The 18422-nt window shown below is 36.3% G+C and overlaps 1 protein-coding gene across 1 annotated transcript in view; it reads right to left on the bottom strand.

The window, feature by feature from the left end:
• Positions 1-744: 744 nt before the first annotated feature.
• Positions 745-18422, bottom strand: part of GUCY1B1 (guanylate cyclase 1 soluble subunit beta 1) — a 41973-nt gene continuing 24295 nt past the window's right edge. Inside the window, exons 6-14 of the mRNA XM_035548713.2 lie at positions 12685-12915; positions 11095-11211; positions 10123-10256; positions 9122-9319; positions 8296-8533; positions 7288-7428; positions 5980-6134; positions 5262-5388; positions 745-2040 (exon numbers count right to left, since the gene is read on the bottom strand). Coding sequence (XP_035404606.1) covers positions 2017-2040; positions 5262-5388; positions 5980-6134; positions 7288-7428; positions 8296-8533; positions 9122-9319; positions 10123-10256; positions 11095-11211; positions 12685-12915 — 1365 coding nt within the window. The 3' untranslated portion in view covers positions 745-2016. The remainder of the gene's footprint in view (positions 2041-5261; positions 5389-5979; positions 6135-7287; positions 7429-8295; positions 8534-9121; positions 9320-10122; positions 10257-11094; positions 11212-12684; positions 12916-18422) is intronic.

Below are 18422 nucleotides of genomic sequence, written 5' to 3' on the forward strand. Positions count from 1 at the left end.
CTAGCAACAGTCAGACTTCTCAAGTCAACTGCAGCACCAACTTTAAGACATATTAGCAGAGTCCTCTGCACAGCCAGCCTTAGTTAGTAAAACCATAGAAAACCAAATTCTTTTGCATGTATGAATTCAAAGAAAAGCATTTGATCCAGAAGATTAGAAACAGCTAAGCATTCTGTAATTTGTAGTTTCATTGCTGCTTTCACTTTTCTTCTGCTTGTTTCAACTTTTTTTTTTAACAAAACAATACTAAGATAAAGTAGATGTATTTGTAAATGAAACAGACTTTGAAACAGACTTTTTAAATTATTTTACCTCACGTTTCAGTTAGAGAGCCTCTATTGAAAAAGCAAATCACTATATTTAAATTGAAGAGGCAAGAGAGCACACACTAAGGAACTAAATACCCAAAGTTATCTGAGAGAAATGTTTAAGCAATTTTATTTTTAGCTGTTGAGTGCAGCATTTACCTGAAGACTTTACAAAGGAAATACCACGTAGGTATTTCTGTGATCTCTTCTACTATTTTTGGAGCACTAATCTACACATTTTTAACACCACTTTAACCTGAGGATGTTATCCACAAACCTGAACGTGGGAGACTCTTAAATATATGTACACATTGGAACAATGACTTGAGAAATTACTTAAACGTGAACTTGGAATTACAAAATGGAGAACACGCTTGCTTTGTATCAACTGCAACACTAATATGCAACTTTCATTAAAAAGAAAACCCCAAGATTTCTAAAATCAGTGGAAAAAATAATTTATTGCAATTTATTTTGCACATTAACATGAAACATTTATACGTATATATTCTGTGCTCATAAAGTATAGTAGATAGACAATTTTTATACACAAAGTAATTGCACTATCCTATTTTATAATGCAAATATTCAGAAATGTCAAACAGATAAGAATGGATATTATTCACGCAAAAATGCACCATACACTGAAGTTATGGAAGGTCTAACACATCTGAAACCTTGTCCAATTTTACCAAATGTATCAGCCATTGCCATGATGCCAAGAATACCATCAGGTTCTCCCAAGGAATAATATAAAATTATTTCTAAAAATTAGAGACCAAAACAAAAGGCAACCATGACAATCGTGTCCTAGCAGTATGCCTGTCAATTCTGGGAGCTCTATCAGAAAAGAATTAGAGCACTATCAGTGGCCTAAAATTGTCCAGCAAACTATTATTAACATGACAACTTAATTTAGTTAATATAAAACAATGCAAAATACATTGCAAGAGAACAGTGTTTCAGTAAAAGTACATCAGCACATGCTTCAAATGGCAGTGTCAGACAAACAACTGCCTCCTTTCAACATAGACAATGTTTACTTAGTGTCTACAAAGCCAAAATGCAGGATGACATCAAAAGAGGTACCTTTTTCTAACCAAGTTTTAACAGTGTATCAAGTATTATTCACAAAATGAACAGGAAGCATGGTAATAGCAGAAGTAAATCTGATAAACAAGTTTTATAGAATAGTTTTCATAATGGTGCTTTATGTATTATTTTTACAAATAGTTCTTTAGGTTCTTCGTTCTGCCAAACAATTGAAATGCTTCCCATCTTTCCAGAAATGTCACTGATTTTTGCAACCACTGTACTGCAAAGATGGAGATGAAGATGGTGTGAAGCATCAGACTGAAGTGGTTATTTGTGGCGTGCATATTATGAAATTTTTATTCGGTTTTATTTGGTGATAGGAAGGGCCACATAACTGACATGCAAAAACGCATATCAAAAAGAAAAAAGAAAGCTTGAAATACATGCCCATAGCAGAGATATAACAATACCAAACACTAAGGAAAAAGTAGCAAGCAAGCCTGGAGGAAAATGATGAGTATGATTTCAGGACTAGGGCAAAAGACAATGTTACTGCACATAGCAATGGGAGATACAAAGTGAAGTAACATCCATAAACTCATCCTTACTGCCTGGCCCTCTATTTGGAGACAGTATTGCACCCTGTTCAGCGTCCTTTTCCTCTTCCCTCAGCTCAGAAAGCATCTTGCTTTGTTTCCTTGAGTGCATGCAAGTAGAATTTGAAAAGTAAGGGATTTTCTTTGAAGCAACAACATAGTGGATCAATGCAGTGACAAAATATGTTTGACAACTTGCAACCAGTATTAGTAAATAATAAGAATAATAGAACAGAGCATAGTTAACAAAAGCATTTCTTTTGCATGTGTTTGTGGTATGTAAGAACGTAGCAGTTCCTACATTCCCTGATGAACTACTAGCTCTGAGATACTTTAACTTGTTCCAATTAGTAATGTGGGGACGTGGGAGAAAAACATATTTGGAAGAAGGGAATGATGGAAATTGCAGTCAGACATCTGAGGTTCTCCGCAAGCTTTATGTTTTATAAGTCAGTTTCTCATGAGAGAAGCTGCAGTTGAATCTCTGTTCATGCAAGCAAGCAGACAAGTAAGTCAGAGTTGCTTTGGTTCTATGTACATTTCTGATACAATTCTAAATTTTGCTGGAATGGTATTATGGAAGAGATACCTTAACTGGGAATAATGTAAAGGAGCAGCATTCCAAACAGACAGTGATTCTTGTAAAACAGATCTTTCCCATAAATAAATGCTGCTCATTCACAATAGAGATGCCAACTTGGTAATCAAGTCTGAAGTATGATGAGTTGCTCCAACCCTATCATGTTCTACAGGCTCAGTGAAGATATGGCATATTTTAGACCTTGGTTTCATACCTCTATGCCAGCTGTAACCATTTTGTCCTCTTCCCCCACCATATATCAATTACTGGGCTTCAGGGTAAAATATGCTAACAGATTTGTGAATGCTGAGCTAATCAGTCCCTTAGGTATAATATAATGAAGAGGGGAACACATCACTAATATGATTCAAACCTAGATTTAAAGATATTGGAGGTAGAAAACTTCACAGTAAAAGACTTATCAGCAGAAATATCTTCAGGATGACTTAAAAATATTTTCAGGTTTACTTCTTTAAATCAGTTCCTGCAATATTCTGGAGTGACCATTCAAGAAATATATATAACATGTAGATTCCGAATATATGTTAACATGCAGTATTAATCATTATGAATGGCCCCCACTGAAATTAATTACACTACACATGATAATAAACATAAGCATGTGTATATGTTTGAAACGTCAGATGGAGTATCAGAAAAGAAAACCAAAACTGTACCTTTGCAAAGCAATTACTCTAAGGTAATACCAGATAACCAACTTTTTATGTGATTTCTGCTTTTGGATTACAACTATTATATACAGACTATAAAGTGCCAGAAATAACAACAGTTTGGAAATCTTAAAGTAGGAAATCTTAGAGCATCTTTTTGTGTGTGGACAGATGAAATGGTGCAGGGAGTGAAAAAGAATGAAAAGACCATTAGAGAATGATCTTCTTTCAAAGTCACCTCTAACAAAATGATTATCAGTTTCATTCACCACATGATTTATCTTTCTACTTTCCTATTCTCTGAAACTTACTACAACATAAAAGAGAAACCTGTGATGGGGGAAGTCCTTCTGTGTATGATAATTATATGTGTAACTGAAACTAACAAAAATCAAGAGAGACTTTTCAAGTGTGCTTAAGCTGTGACTCTTAAGTGCTCCTGACAGCAGTTTTCTGTCAGGTTTATTTCTGCTCCTATGTCCTCCTCTACAAAGCTGAATTATTAGATAATGGTAACAGCAGGTACCTCTCAGGGCTGCTGTCAGATATTATACAAGATCTCTAAAAGGAAATGGCAATATTTAAAATTATAAACTTCCTGAACCTAAACTTAAAGTCATGTGAGATTGAAACATAGAGAACACAACCTTGACTCAGTACTCATCTGAAGTTTTACATTTCAAATTACAGTATTCCCTGACACAAATGATAGGACATATTTTTTTAATGCAGAAAAAAGTCTAAGGTGTTTAATTAAAATATATTGCATATACAAGTATGGATTTGAAAAATGGTAACCATGTGAAATTACAGTTAACCTTGATATAGAACAAAATCATAAAAGTACTATCAAAAGTGGTGCCCAGAATATTATTACAAGTAATATTTACTAAAATACAGAATTCAGTGGAGTTAAAGTACAGGCTCTCCCCCGAATTTTAATACTGAGGGGTTAATATTAGGAGTTATCATTAAAAAGTCAATATTCATATACTTGGGTACCAGTGGTATTAAAGCTAGAGCCGATTTCCTAAAGATCCCAAATGGTTTAGCAGCCTAAATTTCATTTTCAGAAGCACATGAGAATTCAAAAGTACAATTAATTCTCTGTGACTTTTCAGTTCAGTAAAGGTAACTGACGACTTGCATTATTTTAGTCTGGTATTTTTAAGATTAAATACATTAGCTTAGAACCTTTTCTTTTTGTATTACTTCAGGACAAATTTCAAGCTATGTGTATTACTTTTACCCACTTTTCCCCCTGTTTGCAATGGGTGGAATGTATGCACCTGCTCAGCTATGGCAAATCAACTGGCCCACAGTAACCTGACTAAGTGTTTAAGTTTGTAACCCACTTATGAGTCTAAATCTCATTGTCCTTCAATAAGATTTTGGCTACTATGTGCCCAAACTTCTGAAATTGACATATAAGCTCAAAGACCACTTAGTGCTTGAAGAGCTTTACACTATGTCATTTTGACAGCAGGATTTAGTTTCATATGTCATTCAGAAGACATATTTTTCACCCTGTATATTTATAAAGTAAGACCTCTATTATACAACAGTCTCTGTCCAAGCAAGCAGATCCATCTGAGATTAACAGAACACCACACACATCAGGTGCAAATTTGCCTACAAGTAGTTGCTGTACTGTTGCCTAAATATTTGAAGGCACATTTATTCACTCACTGTAAGAAATCAAATGGTAAATTTTGAAGTGCTGATAACCAGACATGTCAGCTAAACAGAAACGGACGTTATATTGCAAAATCTAGTACAGTGGAGAAATCCGTAAGAGAGAGAGAGATAAATATTTAAACGCTTGGCATTCCCTCAAGGACTTTTTAAAATATGAAAGTATTCTTTCAGGGATTGCACAAACTCCAAAGGCAAATAATCATGGCCTTTAATCTGCTGTCAAGATAATAAATGCATTAATGAAAGTGTGTACAAAACTGTTCATTTCTTCCAGGGAACATTTATTTTGCAAATGCAAATGGATCTCAGTGGTTTAGATTAAATTTGTCATATTTATACCTTGTTTAAAAAAATACACTTTGGTTAGTCATACCTCTGTCTCTGTACTCTTTCTGGACAAAAACCAAACCTGCATTGGTTCTTTTTTACCCTTCATAGAAACTGGACCCCTATATTCCAGGTGGAACTGAGGATCTGAATTTTCTGGTGACATAAGACACCTGAAATTGAAAGAGAAAACATGTAAATCTATGTACTATGCACACATGCCATGCACTATATAAAATATTACACATACAGATACGTGAGCAACTTAACAAAACAGTTGAGTCTATCTTCAGATCATTATTATATTTGCACACAAATAATGTTGTATCATAATACACTCTGCAGTAGTTTCATATGAACTCATGTACTTAAATAATGCAAGATGATAAGGAGGAATAATTTTAAACTAAGAAAGGATGGATTTAGATTAGATATTAGGAAGAAGTCCTTTACTATGAGGGTGGTGAAGCACTAGAACAGGTTGCCCAGAGAAGCTGTGGATTCCCCATCCCTGGAGGAGTTTAAGGACAGATTGGATGGGGGCTCTAAGCAACTTGGCCTGGTGGGACATGTCCCTGCCCATGGCAGGGGGTTGGAATTAGGTAGGTGATCTTTAAGATCCCTTCTAACCCAACCCATTCTATGATTCTGTGATTCTAATGTTTTGATAGGTTCCCATCACTATCAATTCTGAAGACACTTTGATGTTACATGGAAAAAGTGCTTTAAAATGTCAACAACAGTAAAAATGGTTGCTCTCTTACCTGTATGTATACTCAGAGACATTGATCTTTCCTTTTTCTCCAGTAGTTTCTGTTCTGCTTGTTAGATTGACTGTATTTCCAAAGAGACAGTAACGTGGCATCCTTTGGCCTATGACACCTGTGACTACCTCACCAGTATGGATTCCTATTGTTATCTTTAGAGAGAAAAAATAATGCTTGAATATTTAAAATCAGTGTGGCTAATCTGCTGCTTCCAACTAAATACAGATATTATGCCATTTCTATTTACTAGCTTTTTTTTTTTTCCCCCCAGTGGACAATTCCAGCTTCTTCAAAGTTTTGTATTTTGTGTCATTTTGTCTCTTATTTATTATTTTATTATTGTATTGTTATGTCTCTGCCTTCCATAAGAAAGAACAAACATATTTTTCCAACATGCACCATGCCATATTGCTATTACATACTGTGAAATAAAAATAAGTGGAGAGAGTGGCATATTCTGCAGATCTGTGTTTAATGAGCTCTCAAAGATGCAGAAATGGATGGTTTAGGCCAAGAAAAAGACTGTTTCTCAAAAGAAATATCATGGTATTTTGCACTTAAAAGCTCAAGGACAGGGGTTTGAAGAAACTCATTCTTATATCACATTATGGTTACTGTAAAGCCCCCAAATCAAACCTTCTCACTTCCTTGCCCACTGAAAAAGTGAAAAACGCAAACCTAAACTAAGTGTTAGAGCAACAGGCTTCATATAAATAGAAATATGTATCAAACTCATTATTTATTTTGCCCTCAGAGCTTTTTGATGAGGACAGGTAATTAACTGGTCAATGCAGCCTCATCAATCCTATATTAATGCACCAACACCTTTAAAAGGCCCATAATGACTGAACTTCCACTAATATACATTATTGTTAGAATCATAGCTGTAACTGCCTACGTAACCATACTTTTCTATTTATAATGCAATTATTTTCCCATGCTGACAAGAGGATCTCAAGCACAATTGAAAATGTCAACAAGGGATACTATTGTTCTGTTCATTGAGATGAAGAAGGCTCAACTAATTGTATTTGATGCACAATGCAAATTTGTTGATTAGATTAAAAAGATCAGAAAACAAACACACATGACGTGGACCTAATTTAGTTCTTTAAATGGCTAAGCATAATTTTAAGGTCTGAGGAACTATACATACTACATCTACATGTGACTCTTCATATTATTTGTAGAGATCTGTCTCAGAATAAAGTTTACACAGACTGGGACTTTAGCATTATGATATTTCAAAGCATTATCATCGTATCAAAGAACAGGCTCTTCATTCAAGCCCACACATTTACTAACCTGTACAGGCTCACCATCTACTTGAACTTGGCCTGCTATTTCCATCATATCCAATGCCAGGTGACAGATAGATCGTGCATGATGAATGCAAGGCTCTGGTAGACCACTCACTGTCATATACTTGTCCCCAACTGTTTCCACCTATTGTGCAATAGGGAAGACATGCATTGTTCAATTACTTGAGTTCAAAACACTTACTGTGGACTTCAGAGTACTAGGATGGATGTAGTGCTTCCTTCAAGGCGGCTTGTCCTTTCAAATATTTTCCCTTCGCTTTCACTCAAATCATCCTAATTCTAATGACCTCTTCTTGTTATTGATAAGCATTTATTGTATTGATAAACATTTAGTGTATTAACAAATTAAAATAACACTGATCATGTGAACTTCAGCCTCTCTTTTCGGGTCTTCTAGAATTTGTGTAGAATCTGAGTGCCATGTTTATTTTGACTCACACACTTGATTTACTTGGTATAGAACATAAAACTGATTTCTAGAAAAAACTAGCAACAGATTTTATACATATAACACACGAGCACACACATGCACATATATATATGAGACGTACATAACTACTTTTCTATCTCGTAACAGCCATATCTGCAACTATACCTCATTGCTACCGAAGGAATGAAATTCACATTGAATAACCAAGTAATAGGTTATAATTTACAACCAGGAGACCCAGGTATATGACTTAAAGCACGGGGTCAGCAGAACAACCAACTGCTTACTTAAGGGTTTGCATTTGCTAAATGTGGAAGGAAAATTATATATCCACCCAATGGGTGACTGTGCAGAAACACTGCTGGAAACTATGCCCTTTATGTTCCTTCACACAATTAGAGATAAACAACATACTCTTCTTTAGCTATGTAGTATCAGGCAACACCGTTCAAATAAAACTACTTTTTTCAAAAGCCTAAAGTCCAAAGGATGGAAAAGAGAGACATTACAGTAAATTATTGAAAAGTCGCAGTTTAAATTACTTGAAAATTTTCTGCTTACCTTGTAAACGAATGGATTCCTTCGTGAATCAGTTAGAATATCAAATCTTGTGTAAAGATCATTTAAAAGATTAACAATCTTCATGGCTCCCTCTCCAGAGGCATGTTTACTACAGAAAGCATTGAATCCAACAATGCCACTAAAGAGAATGGTGACATTGTCATACCGCTTAGCTGGAACAGGACGTTTGTGTCTCAGCTCATTTGCCACTGATGGTGGTAGAACAGAGTACAGTAACCTAAATGAGTAAGGAAAGAAAGGCAAAAGCAAAAAAGAAATTTAAGAAAGGACTTTACATATTGCAGACATTATTAATTCTTCTGACATGATCCATTAGTAGTGTCTTGGATCATTTCTATTTACTGCTTAAGCATTTCTGCTATGTCTACTAACCCGTCAGCGTGGTGGTACAGAAAGATAAAGTAAGTGGTCTACAGAACTCTGTCAAATAGTAACATTTTGGGCATTCATCAGATTTGCCTCGCTACAGCAATGGCAGGTAAGAAAGCTTGCAAAACTGCTATTTTAGGTTAACTAGTAAAGCGAAAAGGATTGCCAGTTCACTTCTCATAACTGTCCATTTAAAGGAAGGAGCCATCAAAAAACCTGTGTGAGCCACAGCCTACGTTGCAGAAGACATTTGACAATCTGAATTAAGGAAAACCCTATCAGGAATTAAAATGAAATGCTCTTTCTTGACTCCAAAATTACTGGCACTGCGTATCTTTTACATTCCTTCCCAGATTCTTTTATTTTGTGAAGAAGGTACCTATAAATAATACATTGCTGTGACTGTTTCAGATCAAAATCAGGATTTTGTTCTTACGTGTCTGTCTTTTTCTTTTCATCTTCTAGTGCACGTAGTGTGTGCTGCAGTCTGTCAGTGAGGATCTCAAGCTCTTGAGTCAGCTTATATTCCTCTCTGAACTGCTCTCCCAAAAGAACCAGATCACGGGTAGCATCATGCAATGGAATATCACTCAGATATAACCCTCTTCTGGTTAAATCATCCAAGTTCATCACACTGCAATGTGGAAAAACAGATAATAATATGGGTACAATTAAGTTTGCCGAAGGAGCATTTAAACCTCAGATGAACAGCAGAGATTGTGGAATAACAGAAAAAAGATTATGTTTCTAAAATTCTGATGAGATGTATAAAATATCCCATCTACAAATTACCTTGTGTTCACTTGTGTTAAAACATGTCTCTTGATTTTTGAATTTAAATACAGAATTCTTACTGAGGAGTTCCATGAACATATGAAATGCACAGTCTTCAGTGAACAAATAAAAGTGAGATTATGTTAAGGTAGCCTCTACTCTTCTTGTCTTCATCCACTCTCTGTTTCACTTTTACACATGAGATTAATGAGGTAATCTGGCATACTACGTCAATAAACTTTTAGCTAAAGCCCTCCATTCAATTCCCAATCCCAACCACTCTTTTTATAAACATCACTGCTCTTTTAAATTAAAGCTTCTGAAAAAAAAAAAAAAGAATCCTCATAGGAAACTAAATCATAGTGACATCTCAGCTTTCCCAGAATAAGAAATAAAGGGCAAGACTTGCCAAAAATCACTGAATCATGAGATATTCTCACTTGTCCAAACTAAGACAGAGCATCCCAATGTTTATATTGAATTATTTAATAATCAGCTAACTTCTGATGTTTAAATGCTCCCTCCTCTTTCAGGATAAACCAAATTCAATTAAATCAATACCTGAGCCAATTCATCTCTGTAGAACTACTCTCATAAGTGCTCATAAAATTAGTAATTGTAAAATGAAAATCAATATTACAGAACTCTTATGGTTTAAAGTACCTTGGTGAACAAAGAAAGAGAATGCTGTCTGCTTCGGGCAAGTAGATCATTTGCCCTTTCAGGCGTAAGCAACTGATTTCTGTGCCAGTCAACTCATCTTCACACTCCAGTTTCTCTACATCTAACAGCCCCTCCTGGTGATTAAAAAAAAATATCACAATTATTATATAACGGCATTGGCACGTGTGTTACTTATCACAACACATATGTAAGTGCTTTCACAATGAAGGCTGTAAGAATGTCTAAAAAAGTTACACCCAACGTTAAAACCCAGTTATCATTTGAGCACAACACACTATCCTTACTTTAATACTATGATTTTCTACTTCGAAGTTACAAAACATGGTATCTTTCTTTATCTTCATGTTTATAACTTCTTGTTTTCTTCTGTGTGATTTCTTCACAATGGTTTGAAACAAGAATTGCCTATTCTATGAAGTTCTAATTGTGCCTGGGAGAATCTCTAAGAAATCTTGTTGGTTTCTGTCAGGTACAGTTTTCTATAAATAAACAGGCTCTTTGGCATAGTAGGCTCTACTCTACATGCTGCATTTCTTCACATTTCTGCCTCCTCTCCTCCCCTCCCTAGAGAAAAGGGTACAGAAATGTATAGGAATGTATGGGCTCAAGCAATAACATATTTCATATTTGTCTCCCATATTGTTATGAAGCAAAAGTGCATGTAATTACCTTTCTACATTTACTTTGGTACAATGCCGTATGTGGGGTTGGCCCCTTGCAAAGAAAGCATCAGGCACGAAGTAAGTGTACTTCGCCATTCCTATAAAGCATTTAACCTAACTACTAAACATGAATTCAGACCTGACACTTTTTCTTGTCTCAAGACTCAAAAGGGATTGAGCTTACTACTGTTCAAAGAATATTTTCTGAACACTTCTGCTTTTTCAGCACTTCTTATCTCTCCAAAGCATACTTACTTATATAAAAGCCAGGTGAATATTCTCTAATTACCTTGGTCCTCAGTACAAAGACTGTATTGATATGTGAGAGAATCCCATGAAAACTAATATCAATATGAGGCCGGACCAAGGAGAAAACTGACAACAGACTGCAATTTCCTGGCTGCAGCTAAACGTAAAGGGGAAAAAAAAAGAAAAAAATGAAATGTTTTACAATAAAAGTATACATGGAGTAATTAATTCAATTAGCTTAGATGACAATACTGAACAGAAGAGAATATGTACTTTATACATTTCTCCATTAGAACACAAGGTTTTCAAATTAAGGATTTTACAACAAAAGTATGTTAGAATTCAAAGTACAACTCTAGCCTGCAAGATAACCTTGTAAATTTGTGTTAGGCTATTTCACATTAATTATCTGACAAACTGCCCCCATTCTACAGTAAAGTATAAAAAAACTCTTCAGTGTTTTCCTCTTAAGTATCCTCCCTGTAACTCCTTTTTCAATGATAATCCATATTCTCTAGAGTGTCATCTGGTAGCAAGGATTTCAATGGCCATCCTCAGCAGGCTAAATAGTTATAGCTGTTCCATGAACGACCTTTAGAAAAATTTTCAAAGCTCTTCTTTCAAATCATTCCACAAAATCCAGGAAGACATCACCACAAGCCAATAGCAGGAAAAAGTAAATAATGTAAAATTATATTTAAAAAATATGGCTATGATTCATATACAACATAGTATGTGCAATACTAGCCCACATAACTATAAAGGCCATTTGTTTTTTTCATTCTTTTCCTTTTGTTTCTTTCTATCATATCATTTTTTCCTATTGCTTATTTTGAGAAACTCTGTCCTTTCAGGCAAGAACTGAGTTATCCTATTCATATACAGAATACATAATATTAAATGGGCCTTTGAATGCTCCTCTACTTCAAATAACCAGAGGAAATCGCAGCAGCTACATTCAGTTCAGAACACAGATTTATATCACAATCATAGTTTGGCACACCTCAGCTAATATTGATGCTTACAATGCACAAGCTAAGAAAGTATATAACTTCTGTTATTAAGCTCTTCCATTTTTGTGCATCACACACCTCAAGTATGTATCAAGGCATTTTTGTGAAGTAATATATACAGACTATGTACCTGCTGCTACATTATAGAGAAGTATGTGCAAGACTATTTCCTAAACCACAGGCCAACAAGTCACGCTGTCTTAAGTCCACTCGTTAATCTAACACTTTTGTAACAAATATATCTTGGAGCAGGCTAGTGAAAAGTAAAAAAATAAAAATAAAATTAAAAAAAAGAATCAGGTATCAAGCTAACACCTGAGCTGCACGGGTGATCAGGTATTCTCTGTTTGAGCTTACTCTCTGGTCCGTTACTGCACATTATAGACATGATCTTTAAGGAACAGAATTGTTGCAGGTTAAGGGCTATTTTTCATATTCTTTTTTCAAACAACAGGAGCACAGTGCAGTAAGTGTTATACGCTTAAATGGAAATGCTGTTTAGACAGAGAATCCTAAACCTGTTTTATTCATCTTTTAAAATAAATAAATAAATAAACAACAGCTGTGTATCATCTATCATAAGGCATCTCTATGACTATGTAACAGAATCATCTAACCTGTGGAAGGACTCTGTATATAGCATTGCCACACTGTGTGACCACCAGATCTCTGTCAAATATTATGTGGAAAGGAAAGGCCTTGCAGAAAGTATAGGGACTGATGCGAGATTCTTGGGTACCATTTTCTTCAAATCTGTCAAGGTCTTCATAGTAGTCCTCTTCTTTAGACTCTTTCTCTTCAATTAAAAATTGAATGTGGTCACATTCCTCATTTCTCTGTTGAATAACCTAGAAAAAAAAAGTAATGAAGGAAAAGATGAAAGACTGAAAACCCTTCTATTCATTATTAACTGGAATGCTACTATGAAGACAGGGATACGTTTAGACCAGAAAGACAAATTCAAGAATGATAACTGTATCTTTAAAAATTCTGTGTTCTAGTAAGTATTTCTGATTTTAAAAAGTATTTATAATTCCAGGGGAGGAATTGTGTCTTTGCTTAGCAACAGTTGTTCTTCACATGAACAATATACTGACGATCCTTCAAATATAATATATATGTGATGAGTGAAATGTACATCTTGAAATCAGGGATTCAGGCTCAGGTTATGCTTGCTTTTATTGGTATGTGCCTCACAACAGGACTCTCCCCTCTCCTTGAGTGGATCTGTGTGAAGTCTTGAATTACACAAACCACTCGAATCCTTATTTTAATGAAAGCTGCTTGCCTGCTTGCAAGGCCTATAAAACAACAGCAAATAGTGCTTGATCAGAGGGTGAGCATGTCACAGTCAGCCAGAAGAGAGGTAAATGGAGCAAAGGTTTGAATGTGCAGTTCTTATCCAAGCAAACAGTGATGAGTTCAAGATCACACCCAACAGATAAAACGAAAAGCAATTACAATCTTCTCAGAGTCGTATTCCATATTAAATGAAATCATAGATGACTCTGGTTATTCTGCATCAGTGAAATCTCAAATAAATGTCTTGAATACAGCATTTCACTTTAGTAATTTTACTGAAAGTTAGTGAAAAATACAAAATTAATAGGGATTATTTTGTTTGCAGGGAGAGTCATATGTTATAGTATAATTAAAGCTAATAATTAATAGAATAACATAATTTACCCTGAGAGGCCAAATTCACCTCTTCTCAAGCCTAATTAGATTTAATGACTGGAACAGAACAACTCTATTTACACAGTATTGTTCAGCAGCAACGTTTTGGAACATGTTGCTCTTGGTTCTGTTTTCACAGAGCCTGATTCTAACAGCCACTGAAGCAAAAAAAAGCTTCTTAAAATCTCTAATGCATCCTGATTTTGCCCTTTACACATCTAGCCACAGAGACTAACAGTTAAAATATGAAAACAAAACATAGATTGTGCAAACAGTGATGTTTAGACTATTAAACATTTCCCCTCCACAACTGTTAGCTGTGTTAGTTGGTGGTTTGGGGTGTGATGATACTTTATTTGTTCCTATTTGCACGCAGCAGCATAAAACAACATAACAGTATTTTATTTCTAAATGATGCTTAATTTAAGAAGGTGGTGCTCCTAGATCTCCTATTTGACTATACATTTAAAGGAAAGAGAGGCCTTTCTTGAGGACAGTTTGGAGCAGGAGTCTGATGTAGGTGCTCTATATAATCTGGTGCATTAGTCTTCTCTTTCTATTGCGTATATAACTTAGAAAAGATCAGAATTTACTGGCGCAGGTAGGTACATAAAGCTGGATGTAAGAACAAGTTCAAATGCTAATGATGATAAAACCCAATTTCCTTTAAAAACTGTTGGTAATCCATGTGACAATGCATAGCAAAGAGAAGCAGGAAATTACTAGTTAATAAGAGGTAAACCACACAGGAAAAGTATGTGGTGGTCATTTGAGGAAAACAAATTATGTGGATTCATCTAGTAAAACGGAACACAGGAGATGGAAACCTAGTTTTCTTTTGAATTTATGGTTTAAAGGTCTTCCATGTCTTCCTCTTCATATAAATCCTTATTCAAACAATTGTGAGGGACTGTGGCCATACTGGGGATTGATAAAATGCAGTTAGTGTCTTAGTTCTTATCTTCCATGTTCACTCATGTACACTCCCACAGGTTTTGTTGTATTATTAACCTTTACTATTATTGTGGCCAAAGGATAGCTGAGATTATACACAGTAACCTTTTTCAAATTATGTAGAATTATCACTAGAATTCATCTATGCTTCCATATGATTTCTAGTCTTGGATCTTACTTCAAAGAGTTGCTCTTAACAGAGGTGAACAAAACAAAACAAAACAAAACAAAATAAAATGAAACAGTACTTTGGATGAAAAGCCTCTTCATTCACCAAAGCAGTCATAAAATTCATTTTTAAAGATTGAATATTTTTAAGGAAACGTTCACAACAACAGCAGATAATATTCAGAGATAATATTACCACCTAATGACCATCTTAGTCACTGCATACTCTGTTACCATGCTACACCTGTACTTACAGGTTTTTTCCTGCTACCATGCAGCACTGTAAGGGTTTTTCATAGCTTCCCATTTTTTATTAGAATGAACGATGCATCAATAAACAAAACTCAAGTGTTAGTTAAAAAAGAAACAGCATTAAACTAGACCTGCTACATGCTTCAAGACATGTCTAGGTATGTTTGAGCTATGATCCTCTGCGGTTACTACAGACTTTCACAGTGATGAAGTCAGTCATCATGCACATTGTGCTATTTTCCTTATCTTTATAGATAAGAACTGTGTCAGTAACAGTATAAGGCTGCAAATTTCCCCAGCATCTTCAACTTCATTTGCAACACTATTTTTGACTAGACTCCAGGTCATCTAGAAATGCTGGCTGTACTAGCGCATCATGATAGTGCAGCAGATGCACTACAGGCAAAACACATGGAAATGTGTCAGACCTACAAAACAGCCAGAGCACCAGCTGCACACTAGTGGTAAGCCTGATATGCTGTGGACATGGCAGATTTATTGAATTTGGTTCTGGTCCTCCATGCACAGATCCTTATTAACAGAAGCTACAATCATATTCCTCTACAGGCTAAGAAAGCTACTGAATCATCCTCAAATAACTCCCTACTGGGTATGTAATTTCATGATGTCTTTCCTGATCATTTAATTTATGCACTAGCTAATCTTCCTGTCTTGTGATCTCACCCACCTCAAACAACTTACAACTTCCCTTTTTCTGAGGCATTTCAGATACAGAAAAAAATCAATCTTCAAAATGATATATATTGATATATCATTATATATATACATATATATATATTTCCTGTCCTAGAAGATGAAATCCATCCTAAAGAAAGTAATGAAGATAACACAGAATAACATGGGCCGTCTGCTTAGAGAGACCACATTCTCCAAGTGCATTCTTGAATTACAGTGACATTCACAGTAACTAAGTTCTGCTCAATTTTCCTACAATGCCTTGAGCTTTTACTTGTCCGCAAATTTAAAATCAGCACTTCTGGCAATTAACATAATATGTTAAAGTCTGTCCTTTCACCCTTGTACACACGGGTCCAACCTAATTGGCCAGATACCTACTTGGCATAAAGACCTGCTCTAGCTACTCTGAAGTAAGCTTAACGAGGATAGAACTCTTCTATTGTCTCATTCTGCAAGCAAAGTTTGCAAGCCACAGAATTTCAACATCATTTTAATATTGTTGAGGAAGCCTCAATTAAATGCTTGACAAATGAAAGTTCAGTGACAGAAGTGACAAAGCCAGGAATTAAGTCTAATTCTTTTGCCTCCCTCTGTGGTCTTAGCTGAAGTGACATCAGCTCACCACGTCTAAGAGCTCAATCACCATAGTAACTGCAGATAAAAACTGAAGGGAAAATCACTCTCTTGGTTTCAAAGAGAACATATAACATCTAACTGGTTACCCACCTGTGCTTTTCAGAAAATGTATTTTCAACATTTGCTCTTACTTAGCCAAGTGAAAAGTCAGACCAATATTCAGGGAGGAACAATTTAGAGAACAATTATTTTAAACATGCCTCTATGGTTTAATATATTTGGTGAGCTTCACACAAGATATTAAATCAAACAGTATCACTGTGATACAGCATGTATAACAAACACATGCTGTCTGTTAAGCCTTCTCTAATGTACCTGCAAGACAAGACTCATTTCTATAAGTAAAAGCGGGTCCCCGAGATATACTCAGATCTCAGCATCAGTGACAAATAAGAATGTCCTTAGACAAGGATCTTTTTCCTTTGCATTGTGAAGACGAATATATAGTCTCTTTTTTTTTTTTTTTGCCATTTAAAACTGAATACAGGATGACATTCTTGATCTCTTTTGATCAAAACTGACCGTGCAATGCTACTTGACAAATTTCACTGCAGCTCTTCCAGGGTGGTTCAGTGTCCAAGTGGTACCATCGTTAGCTTTGCACACCCACGGCTAAAACTGAAGGGATGTCTGGCAGCCGGTTTCAAGGCGGAGACTGTCTCACTGCACTGAACCTCTGAGTATGGAGCTCTTGAAGTTTCCAACTGTCCTTGGGTCAGAGGCCAATTGTGCTCCATGATCGCCTTATCTTCATACACAGCTAACCTTTTAATGTACAAGCTCAGTACTGATTGTCCTCCGTGACAAGTTCCTAAGTAGTTTTTAGGCCACATCCCCAGCTGGTCACACTCTGGCTTTGTTTTTTGGATTGCCATTATATAAGACAGTCAGAAATTACCATCTTAGAATCATAGAATTTCCAGGTTGGAAAGAACCCACAAAGATCATCAAGTCCAACTCCTGGGTTCCCAAAGGACCACACAAAAAAATAAAATAAAAAATCAGACCCTGTGTCTGAGAGCATTGTGCAAATGCTTCCTGAACTCCATCAGGCTCAGTGCCGTGACCACAGCCCTGCAGAGCTTGTTCCAGTGCCCAACCACCCTCTTGGTGAAGAACCTTTTCCTAACCCCCAGCCTGACCCTCCCCTGTTGCAGCCCCATGCCATTCCCTCGGGTCCTGTCGCTGTCCCCAGAGAGCAGAGCTCAGCGCCTGCCCCTCCGCTCCCCTCGTGAGGGAGCTGCAGGCCACCACAAGGCCTCCCCTCAGTCTGCTCTGCTCTGGGCTGAACAAGCAGTGTCACCTCAGCTGCTCCTCATACATTTTGCTCTCTAGACACCTCACCATCTTCGTTGCCCTCCTTTGGATGCTCTGTAATAACTTTATGTCCTTTTTATACTGTGGTGCCCAAAACTGCACGCAGTGCTCGAGGTGAGGCTGCACTAGCGCAGAGCAGAGCAGGACAATCCCTTCCCTCAACCAGCTAGCCATGTCGTGCCTGATGCTCCCCAGGGTACAGTTGGCCCTCCTGGGATCTTGTCAAGGATCTCCTCCGGCAATTTTTCATTTGATACTGTAAACCATCTTCCCTGACAGTCCGAAAGACAGATTTTGATAATCCGCTCTCAGATAATAACAGAGCTGCAGCATGCTGTTTTCCCAACAGATTTTTTTGGCTTTGTAGGATTTTACAACACTTCATTGTCCGGTACCATTTGTAGCCCTGAGAGAATCTCTGTCCTGACTTCACCTTTATAGGTCACCCTCATTTATATACAAACAACCTCTGACAAGCAAAGCAAGAGAAGGCACAGCCAGAAGGCTGCTTACAGAGATCTTATGCCAAAGCTAGTAACCAGCAGCATGACGATTTTTAGTTCTCATACTAAGACTGGCAGAAGTTAAATATTTTTAGTGTGTTCTCAAAGTCAGGAACAATTCTTAGGACAGTATTTGCTGCAAAAAAAAA

This window comes from Cygnus atratus, chromosome 4 (genome assembly GCF_013377495.2).
Source record: "Cygnus atratus isolate AKBS03 ecotype Queensland, Australia chromosome 4, CAtr_DNAZoo_HiC_assembly, whole genome shotgun sequence".
In the NCBI taxonomy this organism is placed as follows: Eukaryota; Metazoa; Chordata; class Aves; order Anseriformes; family Anatidae; genus Cygnus; species Cygnus atratus.